The sequence below is a fragment of the Hyperolius riggenbachi genome, chromosome 8 (genome assembly GCF_040937935.1).
Source record: "Hyperolius riggenbachi isolate aHypRig1 chromosome 8, aHypRig1.pri, whole genome shotgun sequence".
NCBI classification, from domain to species: Eukaryota; Metazoa; Chordata; class Amphibia; order Anura; family Hyperoliidae; genus Hyperolius; species Hyperolius riggenbachi.
Genome location: NC_090653.1, coordinates 258,790,889 through 258,808,929, shown reverse-complemented (window position 1 = coordinate 258,808,929; position 18,041 = coordinate 258,790,889). Strand labels below are relative to the sequence as shown.

Sequence of the window (18,041 nt, the reverse complement as noted above, 5' to 3'; positions counted from 1 at the left end):
GCTGGTGGTACTTCCCAAAGGGATTAAATGTGTAATTTGATAAAAAAGAAAACAGCAATTTTCATTTTCTTTAATCAGAATCAATTTATTTTCACCAAGTAAGTTTGCACCTACAAGGAAATTGTCTTGGCAGTTGCTTAACAAACACAAACAAAAACAATACAAAGGACAGACAGTGTGTATATTACAAGTCAAGGACATTATGCAATTATAGTGGCAGTAAGCAATGTGAGAATTGTTCATTTACAGTTCTGTGCTGATTACTTTCAAGTCCTAGCAGCTCTAATGTGGTTCTGCATTAAGCATGGCTACCGCTTGAGGAAAAAAGCTGTTCCTGTGTCCGGAGGTTTTGGTAGCGATTGACCGGAATCTTACTCCTGAAGGCATGCGCTGGAAGATGGAGTGAGCTGGGTGAGAGGGGTCAGAGGCAATTTTGGTCGCTCTCTTTCTGCACCTGCTAGCGTAAAGATCCTGCAGGGAAGGTAAGCTACAGCCAATTATCCTCTCCGCTGTTCGGATGATGCGCTGCAGCCTCCCTTTTTCTAATGCTGAGCAGGAGCCGAACCATACAGTCATAGATGATGTTATGGTGGATTTGATGATTGCAGTGTAGAACTGCACCATTAGATTTTGAGGTAGGCCACACCTTCTCAGCTGCCGTAGATGGTACATCCTCTGTTGCGCTTTCTTGACAATAGTGGCAGTGTTGTTGTCCAATTTTAGGTTGTATGAGATTGTGGACCCAAGAAACTTGAATGACTCTACTTGGGTTATTGTGGATACATTTATGGTTAAGCGGAGGTGCTGGGGGGCGGAGGGGGGGGGGGGGGGGACGAGGGGAGATCTCCTAAAGTCTATTATCATCCCCATGGTTTTGAGAGCATTTAGTTCCAAGTTGTTGCTGCTGCACCAGGAGGAAAGCTGTTCCATCACATGCCTGTATGCAGACTCGTCCCCGTTTTGTATGAGACCAACTACTGTTGTGTCATCTGCAAACTTCAGAACCTTAACAGATGGATCTGTGGAGATGCAGTCATTGGTGTAAAGTGAGTGAAATAAAGAAAACTTGGTATTCTTAAGGTGGCCACTAATGGTCCATTTTCTAGCGAAAAATCGTTCGAGCAATCAGAAATTCTGATCGGAAGAAAAATCGTTCACTACACCATCAATGAACCAATCTTTGCTTCCTATCTATCACAACCAATCGAGAAAATCCAAATTTTGGTTTGACAAAAATCCAGTCGGACGATTTTTTTTAAAATAATCATTCATAATAGATTGTGCCCATCAACTGGGATTATTTTCAACCAATCCAATCAGAATTTCTGATCAATCAAACAATTTTTAGCTAGAAATTAGACTGTTAGTGGCCACCTTTACGCTATACCGTACTATAGATGTACTTTCTGCTAAAGCCTGTGGCAGTTGCAGGGAGAGAGCATCTGAGAAAGTCATTGATGGGTTTAGGTAGGTCCCAGATGTCTTTCATCTGCACTGCCACCTTAATTCCACTCCAGGGTCTTGGGTTGGGCCTGAGACAGCAGCTCAGGTGAGGAAACAGGTCTGGAATTTGCTGCTTCCTCTGAGAGAGATCCTTAGATGAGAATAAAAGGCTAATTAGTCAGCCCAAAGTCAGTGCTAATCTTGGAAGTTGTGTGCTGGACTTATAAACAAAAGGTACCTGAGGTTTGTGCTGCAAAAGACTGGCTTGTGTTTTTCAGCTGTTCTTGCTGATTTGGCACAAGCAATAGGTTTGCTCCCTGTAGAGAGGTAGCTCATCTTTAAGTATAAACATTCTATTTGTGCACCATTATTGCAAGTAGGACATTTATATAAATCTCCATTCTGCTAAAGTGCATGTGCACACGCATTTCAACCCTTCAGCTTATGGAATGAAGTGGTTAATATCACAATTAGTAGTTCCAAGGATAGGAAATAAGACAGCCCTTGTTTTCTTTATCATCCATCGGGCGGATCGCTCTGAAACAGCCGTATCAGTCCGCCGACAGTGCGTACACACGCCGGACTGTCGTTGGCACGCCCACCCAGCGGGAGGTAACGACGGACCCGTCGTTGCCACCAGTCCGGCGTGTGTACGCACCTTTAGTCGGAGAGCTTAATGGCTTGTTTGCATAGAGATAACAACTGGAGTTTCTCATCTCTTCCTGTACTGGAAACAATTAGACTGATGTATCTGATCTTAATGTTTTATTTCTTAGCTGTACTACACATACAAATCATAATATCATCATTTTTTTTTTCGCTTCAGTGTCTCTTTAACATCTTCTGCTTCTGTCAAATCCCTTCCATTTTTATCTTTCACCATTCCCATTTTTGCACAGAAAGTTCCCTTGATATTGCCAATCTTCTTAAAAAGATCTCTGGTCTTTCCCATTACATTGTTTCTATTTCCTTGCGCTGTTGGTTCAGATAAGCTTCCTTACCTGTGTTTGCAATTTTCTGGAACTCTTCATTCAGCTGTGCAAACTTGTCTTTTTCTCCATTGTCTTTTGCTGTCCTCCTTTCCTCAGCAACTTTTAAAGCCAAAATTGACAACCATTTTGCCTTTTAAGAGAAGAGGTCTAAGGACTGAGCATTGTGGTACACCAATGGCCTCAGTGTTAAAGGCAGCATCACTTCCTGTGTGCACAGAGCAGTCAGTCCTGGGATCTAGCTCAGGACAAGGACAAGCAGCATCACTTCCTGTGTGCACAGAGCAGTCAGTCCTGGGATCTAGCTCAGGACAAGGACAAGCAGCATCACTTCCTGCGTGACCATCTCCTCTGTTGCTTGCAGACGGCACTCACCTGCTGACGGGTTCCAGGGACAACACACTGTGTAAATGGGATGTGGAGACGGGACAGTGTTTACTCAAAGCTGCTGTGTCCAGAAATCTGGTAAGAGAAAACATGTGCTTCACCCTCCACTTCCTGCGATGCAGACCTCCTGAGATACAGGCTGCAGTCCTCTCAGACACTTTAGTCTTCACCCCACCTCCCTGCAGTTAATAGTCCCGCCCACAAAACCTAACTACTTTGATATTTATAACAACATTTAATCTTCTCACTAAGCTATCAGGTGCTATGTTTGGAGCTGCAGATTCATGCTATTATAGCACAGTCCTACTCTGGCTGGATGGTGTAATGGTTAAGGGCTCTGCCTCTGACGCAGGAGACCAGGGTTCAAATCTCAGCTCTTCCTGCTCAGCAAGCCAACACCTATTTAGTAGGAGACCTTGGGCTAGACTCCCTAATACTGCTACTGCCTTCTGAGGGCACCCTAATGGCTGCAGATCTGGTGCTTTAAGGAGATAAGAACAATATAAATGTTATTTGTCTTGTCTACTCATAATATTTTTTAACATCTTGGGCCTGATTTACTAAGACATCTCCAGTGATTTCCCCATCACCGGGGGTTCCCTTCATAGAGATATGAGTGAATCAACTAATCAGGTCTGGATTTTTGAAACATTAGGCCTGATGCAGGAAGCAGCAGTAAAATTGCCATGCGCAAGTAGCGCACAGCATTTTTTTACTGATACTAATGGCAGTAGCAGCACACATTACTCTATTAGTGCAGCACGCGTTACTGGGGTAATGTGCGGTAGGCAGCCCGTGAACCATGCATTTGAGTTCAGATTTGCTTTAACGGTACTAGCCTACATAAAAGAGATGTGCACAAAACATTTACAGCTATTTTTAAAACGTTGTTCTTACAGTGGGGAAAGGCAAGTGTTAACAAAAACAAGCCGTAAAGCACACTTGACCTGAAGCAAAGCTATTTAAGGTAAGTATAGAGGTTTATTCATGCTGGATCCACATACCACAGTGTGTAGTCTGTTCCTCTCCATATCCCTGCCCACCTCCCTTTTGGCTAAATCAAATAATCAGACTGGAAAAGGCGGGCTTGCTGCAGTAATCCCTGCTATGCTCCCTCCCATCTCTCCTCCTAAGGGAAGTGAGTGGAGCAGGGAATAGGAGGGTGCATCACAGCAAGCCTGCCTTTTCCTGTCTGAGAAATCGACATTAGCCAAAAATCAAATTTTTCAAGGAGTGATTTTGGGGATTGAGGGAAACGTGGGCAGCAACTGACAATGCCTAGAGGTATGTGGATCCAGTGTGACGTTATCTCTGTCTTTACCTTAGGAAGCTTGGCCCCGGTTCAGGTGTGCTTTAAGACGGGCTTCAAAAACTCTGTTAAGTCATTACTTATTTTGTATGCAGATGGAGTGGTGTTTAGTGCTATATGTTGTGATTGAAGCTGCTTTTTATTTATATTGTTGTGTTTTATACCAGTAGTATATCTATCTTTAGAAGGAATCGCATCATAAAGTGTTTTCTCCTGCAGGTAACTCACCTGTGCTGGGTCCCCGGAGAGGCCTACGTAGTCCAGACTTCAGAGGACAAGACTGTGCGGTCAGTTACCTGTTCCATGCCTGGGCAAATGCTACAGGGGTGGATAAATCTAAGGGTGCTCATACACATTGATTTTCCCCGACAGGCTAGATCATTGTGATTAAATCTGACGGAGACCGAGGTCTCTACATAGCTGCCCAATTGGAATTTCAATCCATTTTCGCTCCAAAGGGGCGGGGGCATGGTGGTCATGTCGGTAGATAGCCGAGCAACGGTCCTTGCATGGTCTCCCCACTCTAATATTGTGTAGGGGCCCCTGCAGACGGTTGGCAGCAGAGCACGCACTCACCTGGACCGGAAGTGATGTCACGGATAGCGCCATGCTCGTGTGGCGTCACACACAGCCAACCGGAGAATGGATCAGGAGGATCAACCAGTTTCCTCATATGTAAATGATTACAGGCTGGCTGAGCATACACCCACTAGCCACCAGGGATTACCTTTGAAGAAAGGACCTAACTGGGCCCGGCCCCGAAACGTCAGCTTTATTTGTTCCTGAGGCGTAAGCCAAGAGTGTAAAGATCTCTATTTATCTTGATATGATTGGTGCAGAATTCTCTTCTATATTACCCAGTCATTTGACTGTCTCTCACTACTCTCCAGGCTCTGGGACACCCGCGGCCTGCAGGTGGCGCACACGTTCCCCATGAAGCAGCACATACAGATGCACTGTGACGTCAGTGAAGATGGCAGTTACTGTCTGACCAGCAGCAATGGCTTCGGAGGGCAAGGCTGTGAGGCTACGGTGAGAAATCAGCTGCTATTCCTTCTCTTAAATTGTAGATTTGTTTTTGCAAGACTGAAAGGGAAAATACCTGTTGCACCCGTTCAAAGATCCTCTTCTCCTCCTCAGAGACCTCTCAATGCCTGCTCACTCCCAGTTAGTCTGAAACACTCCCTCTTTATCACATGGGCATGCAGGGGGAGAGTGTTTGGTCTGTCAGCTGAAGCCACGCCTCCCTGCTGATCAATAGTAAGCATTTTTTCCCAGGATATAAAAACTTTCATTTTTTTAAATTCCAGGTTTTTGTGTTTGTTTTTCTCCTGGCAGCTGTGGGATTTGCGTCAGACAAAGGACAAAGTGTGCGAGTATAAGGGGCACCAACAGAGCACCACGTCTTGCGTCTTCCTCGCGAGAAACACGTGGGATACGCCGCTAGTGGCGACTGCCTCGCAGGACTGCACGGTGAAGGTGTGGGAGAGAGACACTGGGGGTAAGGAACTCGTTACATGTAGCCTTATCTGAGAACATGATCAGAGGGGCAGCAGAGCCAAACTACTACCCAGTGCAGTGTTCAATCCTCTTCCTAATCCTAATACTCTATCCGTTTACTAGACACCAATTACATCACTGAGAATGTAGCCAAATTATCCATTAGAGACCAGTGACATCACTAAGAATGCAGCCAATCCATTCACTAGAGACCAGTGACATCACTGAGAATGCAGCCAATCCATTCACTAGAGACCAGTGACATCACAGAGAACGCAGCCAATCCATTCACTAGAGACCAGTGACATCACTGAGAATGTAGCCTATCCATTCACTAGAGACCACTGACATCACTGAGAGTGCAGCCTATCCATTCACTAGAGACCAGTGACATCACTGGGAATGCAGCCTATCTACTCACTAGAGACCGGTGACATCACTTAGAATGCAGCCTATCCATTCACTAGAGACCAGTGACATCACTGAGAATGCAGCCTATCCATTCACTAGAGACCAGTGACATCACTGAGAATGGAGCCTATCTATTCACTAGAGACCAGTGACATCACTGAGAATGCAGCCTATCCATTCACTAGAGACTAGTGACATCATTGAGAATGCAGCCTATCCATTCACTAGAGAGCAGTGACATCACTGAGAATGCAGCCTATCCATTCACTAGAGACCAGTGACATCACTGAGAATGCAGCCTATCCATTCACTAGAGACCAGTGACACCACTGAAAATGCAACCTATCCATTCACTAGAGACCAGTGACATCACTGAGAATGCAGCCTATCCATTCACTAGAGACCAGTGACATCACTGGGAATGCAGCCTATCTACTCACTAGAGACCGGTGACATCACTGAGAATGCAGCCAATCCATTCACTAGAGACCAGTGACATCACTGAGAATGCAGCCTATCCATTCACTAGAGACCAGTGACATCACTGAGAATGTAGCCTATCCATTCACTAGAGACCAGTGACATCACTGAGAATGGAGCCTATCCATTCACTAGAGACCAGTGACATCACTGAGAATGTAGCCTATCCATTCACTAGAGACCAGTGACATCACTGAGAATGTAGCCTATCCATTCACTAGAGACCACTGACATCACTGAGAGTGCAGCCTATCCATTCACTAGAGACCAGTGACATCACTGAGAATGCAGCCTATCCATTCACTAGAGACCAGTGACATCACTGAGAATGCAGCCTATCCATTCACTAGAGACCAGTGACATCACTGAGAATGCAGCCTATCTATTCACTAGAGACCAGTGACATCACTGAGAATGCAGCCTATCCATTCACTAGAGACTAGTGACATCATTGAGAATGCAGCCTATCCATTCACTAGAGAGCAGTGACATCACTGAGAATGCAGCCTATCCATTCACTAGAGACCAGTGACATCACTGAGAATGCAGCCTATCCATTCACTAGAGACCAGTGACATCACTGAGAATGTAGCCTATCCATTCACTAGAGACCACTGACATTACTGAGAGTGCAGCCTATCCATTCACTAGAGACCAGTGACATCACTGAGAATGCAGCCTATCCATTCACTAGAGACCAGTGACATCACTGAGAATGCAGCCTATCCATTCGCCAGAGGCCAGTGACATCACTGAGAATGCAGCCTATCTGTTTCCTAGAAATCAGTGACCTTTACTAAGGCACACTGTTATGAATTTTGCTTCCACATGCAACACCACCCTATCATCCTTTCAGGCAATAAATGATCTTCACAGTAGAACAGGCCTTTATTAAATGAAGTTATATGATAAAATTAACCTATCTTATCCTATCTAATCTGTTTCCTTCAAGCCTGTCTGAGCAACCTGTTCCTGGATGGCTGTGGGCCCCTCTCCTCCCTGGCCGTATGTGACGACACTTCCATCTTGTGTGCCACCTTCAGCTCAGGAATCCACGCTCTGCGCATAAATAGCAGCAAGGGAGCCACACTGCAGCAGGCAGGCACCTTCTGATGTCACATTCCAAGCCACCCTGCCTGCACCCAAATACCAAACCTTGAAGGTGCACAGCCTGCATCCAAATACCAAACCTTGAAGGTGCACAGCCTGCATCCAAATACCAAACCTTGAAGGTGCACAGCCTGCATCCAAATACTGACCCCTGAGGGGACACAGGCATCAGGATTCTGCACTGGTGAACTAAGGGTGGCAAGGAGGACTTTCATCATTGTAACTGTTGTAGTGCAAAAGATACTGTACAGTCTGTAAGTTCTGCCTGGAGTGGATGGATCTGTTAGCTTAGTACTCAAGGGGACAGTCCTCACTCAAGATTACTGAATAGTTCAATGTCTGACTTTTTAACCTGCAAAGACTTGAAAACGTGGAGAAGCGCTGGAGTCATTTGGTCAAAGGTCTGATCTAGTCCTGGACCACTTCTGGAACCTCCTTGTCCTCTTCAGAGCTTCCGTTAGGAGATATTGGTTTAGACGTAATCTAGGATCTTGAACATTTTGATTTGGGTCCTAATTTAGTTTCATATCTTTTTCTAACATTGTACAAATCAAGGCCTTGTCCAGACCTGCTTCTACTTTAGGTCTAATTTCAACATCATCAGTTTATGAAATCTTTTGTAACCAGTCCAAATCAAGGCACAGAACTTTTTTTTTGAAAGCCATGGCTTTAGGTCTAATGTAGATATAAATCATTTTCTTCAACAAGCTTCTATTTTTTAGGATGAACCTCCATTAAGGCAGGGGCGTAGCAATAGGGGTTGCAGAGGTTGAGACCGCACGCATCGGAGCCCTTGGGCCAGAGGGGCCCCGAAGGGCCCTCCCTGAACTGCAGTATTAGCAGTTGGTCCTGTGCTCATAATAATCACTTCTATAGATACTTTGAATAGTGGTAATCATTAACCTCCTTGCCGGTTATCCCGAGCTCAGCTCGGGGTAACCTGCGCAGGAGGATTTCTCAGGCCCCGCTGGGCCGATTTGCATATTTTTTTTTTCCTACACGCAGCTAGCACTTTGCTAGCTGCGTGTAGTACGCGATCGTCGCCGCTACCCGCCAAAATACTTATAGGCCGATTTAGAGCACTGATGTTATTTTTAACTCCTTTTTTTAATGAACAAATTTTAATATGTGACATTTAGTTCAGGGACTGTTTACCAGTTTGGAATTTAACAGAATTGGTCAATCATTTCAGCTTCCTTGTTAGACAATGAAGAACAAGCATCTCATTCTTTCACTTCCCTCTCCAATGATGAGATTATCAAGCTGACTTAGGTGCCCATACATCTATCAACTTTGCGGTCAATCGACCATCCGATTTGATAATTATCGGATAAAAATCGGTGGTGCCAAGTGCATGCCTGATCCACAATGTGACTGATATCGGGACGAGCATGTCAATCGGACGTGCTGCAAGATGTCGGGCCGTTGCCTTTGACCTTCTTAACATGAACCTATCGCATACCTTGGCAGTAGAAAATAATCCGATGATAAAAAAAAACCTACAGTCAGGAACTACGTGATGGGTTTTCAGTGGTCGGGGAAGGACAATCCATACGGAATGACAGACTGTACAAGGAGAGCATAGAGCAGGTGGACCCAGGGTACCTTGTGTGTAATCTAAGCATTGGAGCAGATGCTGTTTGGAGCAGAAGCAGGGGCGTAGCAATAGGGGTTGCAGAGGTTGCGACCGCATCTGGGCCCTTGGGCCAGAGGGGCCCCGAAGGGACCTCGCTCAACTACATTATTAGCTCTCTGTAGATACTGTGCACATAATAATCACTTCTATAGATACTTTGAATAGTGGCAAGTCATTAACAAACTGTTCCCCATCCCCTTCTTACACCTCTGACACTGTAGCTGCCATTGGCAGGTTTTGGTGCGCCGTATCAATTGTTATGTATTGTTATGTATAGAGTGCTTGGGGGGCCCCAATGAAAAACACGCATCGGGGGCCCACAGCTCTTTAGCTACGCCACTGAGCAGAAGGTAGCTGCCTGGGAAGCCAAATGATGGTGGAATCAGAGTGCTTAAAAGAGTAGGAAGATAAGTGAAGGCGGAGTGTTTAGCTGGATCAGAGACTAGCCAGCAGCAAAATGGTTCCACGGGGTGGGGGCGGCACTATGCATATGCAATGTGGTTGGGGCATTGCATCACTGCAACACAAGATACACGTGTAAGACCAGCCTTACAGCTGGCTCACTAGATCCCCCCCACCCCCCGGATTCTGCAGGCTCCTGGTTGTCATAGACTGAGAGTTCTACTGAGCTGGGGAATATAGTGGTATTTTCCAAGGTCTGGAATACATGCATCTCCTTGTAGTTTTATCCCCCCCCCCCCCCCCCCTTTTGGATTGCAGATTGGAGGATTCAGACTTTGAATGCACATTAGAATGAATGATTTAAACACCCGTTCTTGATTATTTTGGCCGAAAGTCAGATATGGGCTTAGGTGTTTCCCAGTGTCGCTGGCCTCCCCATTCAGCAGTCCAGTGAGATGGATCGCTGTCCCCTGACCACAATTCCAAAAAGGGTTCTCAAAGTGGGGCACTAGTTCATCCTCACACCCACTCCACTCCCCATAGTGCAGAACACACTGGCCAGCCAGGAGCAAAACAGCTTGTCTGTGCACAACTCGCTCCTAACCTGCCACCCAAAGTCAGGGATGATTCTGCAAGAATTCTCTTAACGAGGCACTGTAGTGACAAATAGTTACATTATCTTTGTTTCAGCATCAGAAACACTTTCTATAACTACTGTATATATTGTTGTATATCAGTGTGTAGCACTGCCCTTACAATGATGCTTAGCCTAGGCTGTGTAGTTATGCGGAATTCTTCCCCTCCCCCTGAGCATTCTGGGAGACCATGTATATTTTCTACTGACTTTAGAACTGTCAGTATAAAAACATTCCGCAGAGATGCCCCTGACAAGACTAAAGCTGTCACCACCTGGGATACATTTCAGAAAGTATATCGGGGAGAGGGACTATTTTAGAATGTGCAAACGCTGACTAAATAAGCAAAAAATAAGCAATTTTATTCATTGTTATTTGCACTATAGTTGCTTGTAAATGACAACTATCAAAGTTAAGCAAAATACTAAACGCCACATATATTTCCAGTAATTACTAGCAAATAGAAATACAAAGGCTTTTTTTCATCTTTTAATTTTTTATATGAAGAAAATGACATTTACAGAGAACAGTTCTCACTGTGAGCATTATTATGGAGGACTGTGCCCAGCACATCCGGCATACAGAAACAATCTTCACTGGCTGTAACACTGTGACCAATCTGTTCAGAATGATAGAAAGCAGAAATATAGCTTCAAATGTGTGTAAATAATCATCAGCTGAAGCTCTGTGGTTCCGTCTGTGTGTGTCTCTCTGCATCGCAGTATAAACAGTTTACAGCCAGATTAAAGTTTAGCTCTGCCTCCCCCGATGCTGACACAAAATTGTTACAAAACACCTGGTAAGTAAGGCTTTTTTTTCACACAGGCTGTGCTGAGAGACCTCTGAAAAGAATTTTAGTGTTGGTGGCTAAAAGCTCTATAGGTATGTGGAGTTTACAGAAAAAGTATGCACTTGGAAGATCTCTGGAAAGTGAGTCTGAGACCTTGAGAAAATTAACTGAATATATATAGCATTGTAACAGTAATTTTTGCTTGGAAACTGGTATAAAGCTTTCCTTTTATGTTCTCTGGCTTGTGCTCACAATTATGTTACATGAAGCTGCCAACATGCTAGGAGAAAGCTTGCTTTCTTGCTTTCCCAGCATGCATCTGAGTTCACAGCTTCCAGTAGGCATAACCATGTGACCACAGCTCATGGAAAAATGAAACTAAGGCGTTTTAATTACAAATCAATGTTTATTGCGATTGCACTTTAATTGGCAGTATAGTTGAGGCTTCTGCTTGATTTTGTGTAATCATGCTGAATATGCTGCAAGAGTATGGGATACAAACCGAGCTCCGAAAGTCTGTGTTCTGGAAATGGAATTAACTACAGCTGGGTACAGACGTCAGATAAAAGTCTTTGGAAAATGAAAGCTCAAAAATCGATCTGCAGATAATCTTTGTAAAAAAAAAGTTTGCAAAAGATCGAAATGAAATATATATTTGTCTCTTGATTTTTCAAATCCAACCCAATCAGATCTGCAGATGATTGTTCATTAAAGAACAAGCGACACCCGTGCTAACCTAGAAATAAAAAAACACATATAGAAGTAGATAAATACTACTTCTACTTACATAACAGATGTATTGTGCTATCCATGTAATGATTCCTGTGAATTTTATAAAGGAAAAGAAGTAAATCCTATTCTAGGCAGTGGCCATCTTATCAAGCTAATGCTGACATCATATCCTCTCTGTCTCTTGTTTTCCCCCCTCCCTTCTCTTGCTCATTGTGTATTCATTAGCTGCCCTCCTCCCAGAGTCTTCAGACACTCCCACTGAGGTGTATACTAGCAACTGCACTGTCTTTTTTTTTTTTTTATTTACACATCCAATCACTGAGTCACCTCAGCCTTGCTTGCAAACACAAGTAATCAGAGGGTGTTTCTGACAAGCAGCTAGGCAGGGAAGTAAATGGAAGAGGAGGAATATATTATAGATAAAAAAGAACTCCCAGCATTCAACTCTTTGGCACGATGGCCAGTGCACCGAAAGTATGTGATAACTACAAACCATAACAATAGAAACAGTTTTGAATGCAGGATTAGCATCTTTATCACTTAATACACTCAGATCAGTTGCTGTTGAAATTTGATTTTTATGGTGACAATACCGCTTTAAACAATGAGATCTACAGATATTTCTCACCTTGTTCATGCACAATGCATGTGTGAAAAATAAGCAAGTAAATGGACTACAAAAGCATTTCTCCGGTCTTTTGCAGGAACTGATCTTTTGCATGTGTACAGCATCTTTAGAAAGATCAGTCTTCCAAACCTCTGCAGCAAATCATTCCTCGTCTGCCAAAGATTGTTATCTTATGTCTGTACTCAGCTTAAGCCAGTACTAGTTTGTATAGCTGCCACAATGCAGGATCAACTCATCCAGACTAGACCCATCGATGTGCCCTTCCTCTGGGGAAATCTCACTACAAATGCCCTAAAATTTCTTCTTACCATCCGCGATCTGTAGCACTGCCTTTATAGTCACTGCATTGAACTGATGTGCTGACTGTGGCAAGTAGACTTGTGACCATGTCACATTATAAATGCACTTATATAATAGTTTTTTTTACATTCCTCTGTAGATTTTAGTACTGCTTTTCTAGTTGTAAATGTGAACATTTCAATGTGTTTTTTTGTGTGTGTGTGTGTACATATTAGTTTATCTGATGTAAATGTTGCCCTGCTCATTGCTGTGTAGAGTACTTGGTTTAACACAAATCTGCAGTACCCTTTTATGTCCACAAGATGTCACCGCAGAGCTTTTTCCATTCTTGCGTTACTGTGTATGGTTCATTGTAGAATGTTTGCAGTAGTTCACCTGTCATTTTTACCATTTAAATTAAATCATAAATTATTTGTCTTGTGACAGCTTCCGTGTTCTTCTTTCACATGCCTTCAGGCTTTTGCAAATACCGGTTTCCATGCCCTGTGTTTGCCGAGTTCATTTGATTAACTGAACTGTGTTGAGGAAATTATACTTAAAGGGAACCAGAGAGGAACGGGCTGAAAAAAAAAGAACAAGCCTTTATACATACCTGGGGCTTCTTCCAGCCCCATAAGCCTGGATCGCTCCCACGCCGCCATCCTCCGCTTCCTGGAACCGCCGTTACCGGGCCCGTCACTTCCGGCGGACGCGGCCAATTGTCCGCATCACAGGGGCTCCCTCCATACATGTACGCATGCGCCTGCACAGCAGGCAGCCTCATGCGTACTTGTATAGAAGGAGCTCCGTGTGATGCGGCGAATCGGCCGCGTCCGCCGGCCGACTGGCCGACTAGCGGCAATGACGGGACCCGGTACCGGCGGATCCAGGCAGCAGAGGACGGCGTCGTGGGAGCGATCCGTGCGTATGGGGCTGGAGGAAGCCCCAGGTATGTATTAAAGCTTCCCCCCAACCTCTCTGGTTCCCTTTAAAGAGAACCCCAGGTGGGCTTGAAGAATGCTATTAGGACACAGAGGCTGGTTGTGCATACTATCACTAGCCTCTTTTACTATACCGTGCCCCCCCTCCCCCCCTGTGCTCTGCTGTCCCCCATAAAAAAATAAAAAACCGCCATGCTAGCAACACGCAGCATGTCGCTAGCTGGCTGTTTACCTTAATGCTGCCAGTCACCGCCACTCCCCCGCCTCCTCTATGTCATGACTCCCCGCCTGCGTCCCTTCCCTCCCCGCCTCTGTAAGCCGATTGGAGGGAAGGGACGCAGGCGGCTAGCCGCAATATAGAGAAGGCAGGGGAGCTGCGGCGACTGGCAGCATTAAGGTAAACAGCCAGCTAGCGACATGCTGCGTGTCGTTAGCATGGCGGTTTTTTATTTTTTTATGGGGGACAGCAGAGCGCGGGGGGGAGGGGGGGCAGCAGGGGGGGGGGCTTGGGGGGACACAGTATAGACACAGGGGCTGGTGATAGTATGCAGAACCAGCCTCTAATAGCATTCTTCAAACCCACCTCAGGTTCTCTTTAAAACTTACTTGAAGAAGGATATTGAGAGTGCTATATATTTTTTCCTTTTAAACAATACCATTTGCTTGGCAGCCCCGCTGATCTCTTTGGCTGCAGTAGTGTCTGAATTATACACCAGAAACCAGCTTCAGTCAGAAGCATCTGATCCGCAATGCTTGTTCAGGGTCTATGGCTAAAGGTATTAGAGGGAGAGGATCAGCAGGACAGCCAGGAAATCTACATTGTTTTAAAGGAAATACATATGTCAGCCTCCATATCCCTCTCACTTCACCGCTTGAGGACCACAGGCTTACACCCCCCTAGTGACCATTTTTTACAATTTAGCACACTGCAGCTTTAACAGTTCGCTGCAGGGCCATACAACTTAGCACACAAATGAATCCTGCCTCCCTTTCTTGCCACCTACAGAGCTTTCTGTTGGTGGCATTTGATTGCTGCTGCGTTTTTTTTTATTATTATTAATGTTATTGTTTGTTTGTTTGTTTTTTACAATAGTTACATAGTTTGTTCGAAAAAAGACCTTCGTCCATCAAGTCCATCCAGGAAATAAATAAAAATAAAACCCCATCCTGAACCCGCACATATCCCAGTTGATCCAGGGGAAGGCGAAAAAACGTACAAGGCCTGAGTCAATACAAGGGAAAAACTCCTTCCCGACTTTAGATGGCAATCCGATAAATCCCTGGATTTTTGTCCCCTTGTCCGTCATACAACCCTTGGGACAAAAAGCTCATCTGCCAAGCCTTTGTATTGCCCTCTGATGTACTTATACATGCTAATCAGGTTACCTCTCAGTCACCTTTTTTCCAAACTAAATAAGCCCAGTTTATCCAACCTTTTCCTTGGTAAGTGAGATCTTCCATCCCTCTTATTAATTTAGTTGCCCGTATTTGTACCCGTTCTAGAAAGTCAATGTCCTTTTGTTCCTTTGTAACTCACAAGCTCCCTTCTAGCCTGTCTGCTGCCAAAATTTCCAACGGTTTCAGCTCATCGATTGCGTCCACAAGATTGGGTGGTCTGTGTGCTGAAACCGATTGGAAAGCCAGCACTTATTCAGTAGGAGACCTTAGGCAAGTCTCCCTAACACTACTACTGCCTATAGAGGGCGTCTAGCGGCTGCAGCTCTGGCGCTTTGAGTCTGATAGGAGAAAAGCGCAATATATATGATATTTGTCTTGTCTTTCTATAGCGGGGTGCCCAAAACTGTATTCCATACTCCAGATGTGGCCTCACAAGTGATTTATACAGAGGGAGTAGTATACTAGCGTCTCAAGATTTTATTTCCCAATAAAATGTCCTTTTTTTTTTTTTCTCCCTCCCTCCGAGATCCAATACTGTGATCTCCTCTCATGAGAGGGATGGATTTGAGAGCCTCTCCTGGGCACAGCTCAGTGACAGCTGTCCCCCGTACAGCTCTGCAGGAGATAGCAGAGCTGTACAAGTTATTCCGGCCGGTTTTATTTTTACAGCCCGCCAGCCACTAGCAGGTTGTTTACAGAGCGGAGCTTAGTTACTCAGTGGGGATGCTTTCGCATCCACGCGCGCAATCCCCACTGATCTCCGCCCCCAGGACTTGAAGCCGATCGGCATTAGGCGGTCGGGAAGGGGTTAAGTGTGCTTTAAATTGGGCCCTAATCAATAGGCCAACAGCAGAAATGGCTGACTGAAGGGAATAACAGAAAAGTCTCCCATGTTTGAGGTTTGACTGTTCTCTGAGATGTTAAAACTTAGCTTTTATTAACCAATTAGCAGCTTGTTGGTGATTTCGAAGCCTCTGTCGGCATATCTGGTTTAGCTACCTAGTGCAACCAAGCAGGTGGCAGGGAGCAGTTATAGTTACCTATTCCAGATGGCTTTTTCTCTTCCTCCACCGGTGACTCTGACCTTCCGGCAGATCTTCTGGGTCTCGATCACATGATTTGACATGTGATCAAGATCCAGCAGACCATACCATTACAGCGCCACTCAGTGGTGGAGGAGGGGCGATGGGAGAGACTCTGCCACCACCACTCTTCCACCACCGGGTGGCGCTGTAACACTGACATGGGCCTCAATTCACTAAGATCATGCTGGAGATAATAAGGCAAGAGAAAACTTACCTCCACACAGTAAGCCAGTTATCTTATCTCTTCATTCCTTAAGTTACCTCCTCTGTAGTTAATTTACCTCCTCTGTAATTATTTTCACACGCAGTTAATAAACAGCCTGTCTATTTTAAGGATTGAAGAGTTAACTTAAAGAGAACCCGAGGTGGGCTTGAAGAATATTATCTGCATACAGAGGCTGGATCTGCCTATACAGCCCAGCCTCTGTTGCTATCCCAAACCCCCCTAAGGTCCCCCTGCACTCTGCAATCCCTCATAAATCACAGCCACGCTGCTGACAAACAGCTTGTCAGAGCTGGCTGTGTTTATCTCTATAGTGTCAGTCTGCTGCTCTCCCCGCCTCCTGCAGAACTCCAGTCCCCGCCTGCATCCCTTCCCTCCCTGCTGATTGGAGGGAAGGGACGGGGGCAGGGACCGGAGCTATGCAGGAGGCGGGGGAGCAGCTGAGACTGACACTACAGATGTAAACACAGCCTCACAGCATGGCTGTGATTTATGAGGGATTGCAGAGTGCAGGGGGACCTTACTGGGGTTTGGGATAGCAACAGAGGCTGGGCTGTATAGGCAGATCCAGCCTCTGTATGCAGATAACATTCTTTAAACACACCTCGGGTTCTCTTTAAAGACAGAAGAGTTAACTTTAGGTTTGCCTGAGGTAAAATGTTTCCTGAATACGACATGCCTCATCACCATGGTAACAACTCTAGAAACGTTATTAAAGATGGGATAAGCTTAGTTAATTGAGGCCATGGTCTCCTGGATCCCGATCACATGTCATATCATGTGATCGGAACTGAGACATGTTGGGATTACACCACCTCGGTGGAAGAAGAGGAAGCCGATCCAGCCGTCCAGAGAGGTAACTAAAACCTGCTGCCCACTCCGCACACCCTGACCAGGCTGCCAGCAGCAGGAAAAATTCAGCCCTGCAGGGATAAATATACATTAAAGTCGTGAAGTACACACAAATAACTGTAAATAGAATGACAAATTACACCAGCATATATAAAGTAGGGAAATGTCAGCACCTGGGTTAAATCCAATATATAAACCCCACTCTTCAGTAATTAGGTTCGGTGCTATCCTTGACCTAAATTACCCAACATGTTTTACCACAAAAGTGGGGCTTCGTCTGGACCAGATGTCTATGGTCTGTGTCATTTACAACGACATTGTGTTTATTGTAAATTGTGAACGTACCAATGTAGAGGGAATACTCTAGATAGCATTGTCCCTTCCTGGTCCTCGGGCCGTCCATCAATCCACCACCGTCCCTCGTTGATGTTCTGTGACCGGCTGGGTGGTCGCCAATCCTCGAGCAGCCTTCCGAATGACTTGCTCTCCTGAATATTTCTGAACATCAAGGCATCCGTACTCCGCATGTGCAAGCCCTGACACATGCATGCACATTATGGTCCGTCTTCGTAAATGCACAGGGGCATGAGTCATTCCAAAGGCTGCCCAAGGAGTGGTGGATATCTGTTCTTCCAGCGGGGACAGCGCAGGAATGAGGAGACAGAATGACGAACCAGAACACTATGGTTTCGAAATCCTTCCCTCTACATAGATGAGTATCTAAGGAAGGAAACTCTCATTAGGTTCACTTAAATATCTCAGATAAAAGTCAATCCTCAAACAAGGAAGTGTTTCTGTTTTCCATAATCAA

The 18,041-nt window shown here is 45.1% G+C and overlaps 1 protein-coding gene across 2 annotated transcripts in view; it reads left to right on the top strand.

The window, feature by feature from the left end:
* The window catches only part of WDR31 (WD repeat domain 31), a 40,643-nt gene extending 27,470 nt beyond the window's left edge, over positions 1 to 13,173 (top strand). For both annotated transcript variants that reach the window (XM_068248698.1, XM_068248699.1), the window contains exons 6-10: positions 2,797 to 2,897; positions 4,348 to 4,415; positions 5,019 to 5,160; positions 5,467 to 5,629; positions 7,472 to 13,173. In XM_068248698.1, the coding sequence (XP_068104799.1) occupies positions 2,797 to 2,897; positions 4,348 to 4,415; positions 5,019 to 5,160; positions 5,467 to 5,629; positions 7,472 to 7,632 (635 nt within the window). In that variant the 3' untranslated portion in view covers positions 7,633 to 13,173. The remainder of the gene's footprint in view (positions 1 to 2,796; positions 2,898 to 4,347; positions 4,416 to 5,018; positions 5,161 to 5,466; positions 5,630 to 7,471) is intronic.
* Positions 13,174 to 18,041: the final 4,868 nt, after the last annotated feature.